At 31.7% G+C, this 4,967-nt stretch overlaps 1 protein-coding gene across 1 annotated transcript in view; it reads left to right on the forward strand.

Moving 5' to 3' along the window:
* Window positions 1-4,698, forward strand: part of LOC110034130 (ubiquitin carboxyl-terminal hydrolase 26) — a 105,376-nt gene extending 100,678 nt beyond the window's left edge. The window contains 4 exon segments of the mRNA XM_020738413.1: window positions 1,184-1,438; window positions 1,963-2,104; window positions 2,206-2,407; window positions 4,181-4,698. Coding sequence (XP_020594072.1) covers window positions 1,184-1,438; window positions 1,963-2,104; window positions 2,206-2,333 — 525 coding nt within the window. The 3' untranslated portion in view covers window positions 2,334-2,407; window positions 4,181-4,698.
* The last annotated feature ends 269 nt before the right edge of the window (window positions 4,699-4,967 follow it).

Here is a 4,967-nt window from a genome sequence, read left to right on the forward strand (position 1 = left end):
AGATGAGAATGATTAGGTATAATGATTAGGTATATGAGTGGCTTTACATTTAGAGACAAAATGCAAAATGAATATCTCCTTGATAGGGTTGGTGTAGCTCCAGTGATGGACAAAATTAGAGAGTCGTCTTAGATTGGTTTGGTCACATTAAACGTCGACTGTCTAATGATCCGATTATGCGAGTAGATCTTTTAGATTCGACTTATGTTAAGAAAGGCAGATCTTGACCAAGGAAGTCTTGGGCTTATTGTATAAAAAAATGATCTTAATTTATTAGAATCTTAATTTATTAATTTATTAGAACTAAATGAAAATGACACTAAATAGGACGCAATGGAGAAAAATGATTCATATAGCCGGCCCCACGTAGTGGGATTCAGGCTTTGTTGTTGGCATTGTATTATCTTTCTAATCTTTAGTCTTTTTATCTTATAATTATTGCTTTGTTAAAAATTATGATATACTATCGAAAAATTAATTTTTGAAGAGAGATTTACATACTTATCACCAAATGCATATATATGTATGAACATATCAACCATATAAAATTTCAATTTTTATGTACAAACCGCCCATCGTATGCCTAAAACATAGTCAGGTGCTTTGTACATTAAAAATTGAAGTTTGGGTGGTTGATATGTTAATACATAGGAATTAAGTGTTATGTATGTGAAGACCCATTTCTTTATCCATCATCATTTTCTTGATGTAAGTCCCATGACTCGCTATGTTTGTGCAACTTTTTCTTGACTCAAACTTGAAATTATGGAATTCAGCTCAACTAAAATCGGCTTAAAATGGATTTAAATTTGAGTCGAGCTAGCTTTACTCAAAATAACTCTATTTGAGTTCAGCTAGCCAACTCCAAATCACTCCAAATCAATTGAGCTGGCTTGACTTGTAAACTAACATAAGAGTTGGAGTTGGAGATTGAACGATGAACCTCATGCACAAGTTACATAAAACAGCAAATAGAAGATCTATTTCTTTCAATCTAGCATGCATAGTATATTAAATGTATATAACTTTGAGCCAAATCGAGCAAGCAATTGTATACATGAAATTGAAGTAGTGGCAGTTTGTACTTGCGTAGTAACTCTATTGCATTATTTGCTATGTATTATTCAATTCTATTATGTGTGCTACAGTTATATGTGAAGCTAAACCTTAATAACTTTGCTAGTTATGTGAAGAATGCATTGGAGAGAGAGAAAGCTCTGAGTTGATTCAAAAGCTTAATTATAGCGATGAGGATATTTGTGTGTATCTTGTACGTGGGAAGGAAGCTCCCCGGTCGATTATTGAAGCTTCTACAGCTGCTTCTATCCGTACTTCAAAGCGCTCCAAGAAAACTTCATATGGAAAGTCAATCAATTTCAAAGTCTCGAGCACCACATCTATATATCAGCTGAAAATGATGATTTGGGAAGCTTTTGGGGTATTTTTTTTATTACTTATCATTTTTCGTTTGCAATTTTACCCAACTATGTTTTCATCAATGGAAACCATCGATTTTCCCCGTTTCGTTGCATCAAATCGAAGTCTCCTTTTCTACTGAATCTATCTCAAAAAAAAGGGGCATTTACATACATCCCAATTTACATGTATTTACATATCTAACATGTATACTTAACTTTTTATATTTATACCTCCATATCTTTCATATCACATAAAAATATCATCATTTTAACTTCTAAAAAGTGAAATACACTTTTTAATGCATTGGTAAGGTGGTGCATATGTAAAAATTGAAATTTAGGTGTTGGGTATGTAAGTACATAAGATTTGAGTGGTATGCGTATAAATCTTCCAAGAAAAAGAGATAAGGGAAATGGCCACTGATGAAAGAAATTAAGAATTAAATTGAACAGCACTCGAGACTTCCATTAATGTCGAGTGTGGGAAAACACACATGTTTTTTGGACTTCTGGAATCAATCTTTCCATTTTTGGAGATTTTCAGGTTGTCAAGGAGAACCAAAAGCTTCACAAAAGCTCTATACAAATTGATGGGGATTCTGCTACACTTGCAGACAAAAATATATTTCCAGGAGACACCTTATGGGTCATGGACACCGAGATTTATGAGAACCGTGATATAGCTGGTAGTAAAGTAGGAATTTGATTTTTTGTTGAGTTTTTTATAGCCAGGAGAAGCTCTTTCTGTGCCTTGTTTTATAGCTCTCTCTATTCTTCCCCTTTGCAGATGAGCTCTCTGAACAGAAGATTGAGCCACCTAAGGCTGAGGAAGGATTTCGTGGAACTCTTCTAACTTCAGATGTGTCTGCTCAGGGTTTTCAGGGAAAAGCTTGTCTTAATGATTCAGTATTATGATTGAAATTTATGAAAGCCAGTGATGAAATTTGTGCTTAGGACTTGAGATCTTCCCTGCAAGTTTCCTGTTGTAGGTGAGGAATCTTCTTAATCTTCTGCCTCTTTTATTTGATTGGTCTTAGAAATTGCTTGGTAATTTGATCTCTCAAGTTAGTCTCCTATTTGTTTATTCTCTAGGAAAATGAAAATTTCACAATCATTATGAGTTAATGGTAGTCATGTAGTGCCTTAATGACTGATAACCATCTTTCTGCTTCACATGCTTTCATTAGATAACCCAAGTTTTTTCATCCTTGTTCGTAGTTCTTGTACTGATATCTGTCCCTTCATCCCTTTTATGTTCATGTTGAAAAAGAATTCACTTTTCATGCTAAGTTATGAATGATCATAGATAGGAGCATATAACAAAATTGTTTCTTGTATAATATCTGAGAATTCACTGAAATCAGGAAAATGATAAAATATGGTTTCAAGGTTTTTACATGGGCCACAAAAAATTTGGTTTTAAGGTTTATTCTTACGTGATTTTACCTAACACATCCTTTTCAAGGTTTGTATAACGGCCCCAAAAAAATTGGTTTCAAGGTTTATCCTTTTATCCTTACATGATCATTATTCATTGACTATGGTAGCTAACACATCAGTTTTTCATTATCATGAAATTATTCTATTGTTCACGCTATATATTGCAAATTAGTGCCAAACTATTATAAAGTTCCTTAATAAAAGTATAAAGAGTGCTATTACAATCATGGGGTCCAAAGTTGAGGCTTCACAGATTCTCATTTGTATAAAAGAAGATTTTTTTTGTTGTCCTTAATGTTATATTCTAAAAGAATTCATAATTTGTAATGGCCTATGTTAATTTTTTAATTTTTAAAAGAGTTAACCTGAAATATGTTTTTAAACAAAAGGCATAGTGATTGATTTTTAATCATGTGATAATTCTAAGTCAACACGGTAATTTGTAATGGCTTTTTAAATAATGCAAATTTCAATTTATTCTATGCTGATAAACAAAGGAAACTGTTAAATATAAAAATAAGAAAATGCTGTACGGCTTATATACATCTTTTATTAGTTCAAATTAGAACTTTTATAGATTAAATAACGATTAAGTGCGATGAAAATTGTGTTTTTATATTGAGCTATAATGGGGGTTATAAATGGGCTTTGGGGTCGGGACTAAATTTATCGGGGCCGGCCATTCAAGTTCATGAGCAAATATCTGTTAGGGCTAAGCTCATGGGCTAATGGTTTACCTTATTATATGTAGATACATATACGTGGCTTTCCTCTGCCCTTTGTGAATAAAACATTTATATTTTGTATTAGTGCTGATCTAGCAACGTGTGCTTTCTCTAATGGGGACTTTTACAATTCCTATGTATTTATAGTTCTAAAACTTAAAGATCATATTTACATGCATACCATCACGTCAAAAATACCACACAACCACCATCTTCTTAAAAGCAAAATACTCCTTATCATGCAACTGGTTTATGACACCAATGTTATTAGTGTACATATAAAACTGAGTTTTAGATACGTAAATTTTTAAGAATTGTGTGGTATGTATGTAAATTTCTCAATTCTAATTTAAAATATAAACTCTCTGGAAAACAACATTCAAGCTTGATTGAGGAGCATTTGGTTGCCTGCTTTAAGGATGTGATGTCAATCAAATGTAGTGAATTGTGAAATCTGAGTGTTTGGTTTGGTTGTCATTTGAACGAAATACAAAATTTTGGTGAATTTGAAACTAGGCCTGTAATTCAAATTTGATGAAATTGGAATTCGACTGATTCGGTCAATGATTGAATTCAGTGTTTTATAATGTAATGCAGTTATTCTGACAAATGTTGGAAGGCAGTTTTGATGATGTTGATAGCAGCTTACTGCTTGCGCAACGTACATCGAAGGATGGAACGGTATTGTTTTTTTAAAATTTTGTCATGTTTGTCAGTTTTACCGTGAGATCTATGTTTTTTATCTCTTATCTTGATATGATGCGTCATATTATCACTTAAACTGCATGTGCAGAATTTTAAATGTTCTTTTTTTTTTTTTTTTTTTTTTGGAATATGTAATTGTAAGAATGCATGATTTTAAATGCAAATTTGTGTTTTCTGGCTGATTCATTTTTGTGATCCAGAATTGGACTGAAGATTACACAAAATTTGCCAAAAAAAGAACTTATTGAACAATATGGTGCCATATTGTTCATATTGAACGTACTTTGTAACTGGGTTAAGAAAGAGTGGAAGGAGTGAAATTTATGTGTTCTTTTACTTTGTGATTTTATTTGTAAGATGTCTGATTATTCCTCATTATTTTATTACTCATTTTGTAACTTACAGATTGAAGGGGCATTTACATACATATCACTCAATTCTTATGTATTTATCTATCTGACACTTGTTCTTTATTTATTTACATTTATATCACAATTCTTTCATATCATATTAATAATATCACTATTTTAACTTTTTGAAAAGTGGGATAAATTTTTTTTTATGTAAACTGTCATGTATGAAAAAACTAAGGTTAGGTTTTAGATATGTAAATATATATATAGGAATTAAGTGGTATGTATGTAAATTTCTTTTCTTAAAAGTAGATTTTTTTTTCATC

This window comes from Phalaenopsis equestris, unplaced genomic scaffold, assembly GCF_001263595.1.
Source record: "Phalaenopsis equestris unplaced genomic scaffold, ASM126359v1 Scaffold001353, whole genome shotgun sequence".
NCBI classification, from domain to species: domain Eukaryota; kingdom Viridiplantae; phylum Streptophyta; class Magnoliopsida; order Asparagales; family Orchidaceae; genus Phalaenopsis; species Phalaenopsis equestris.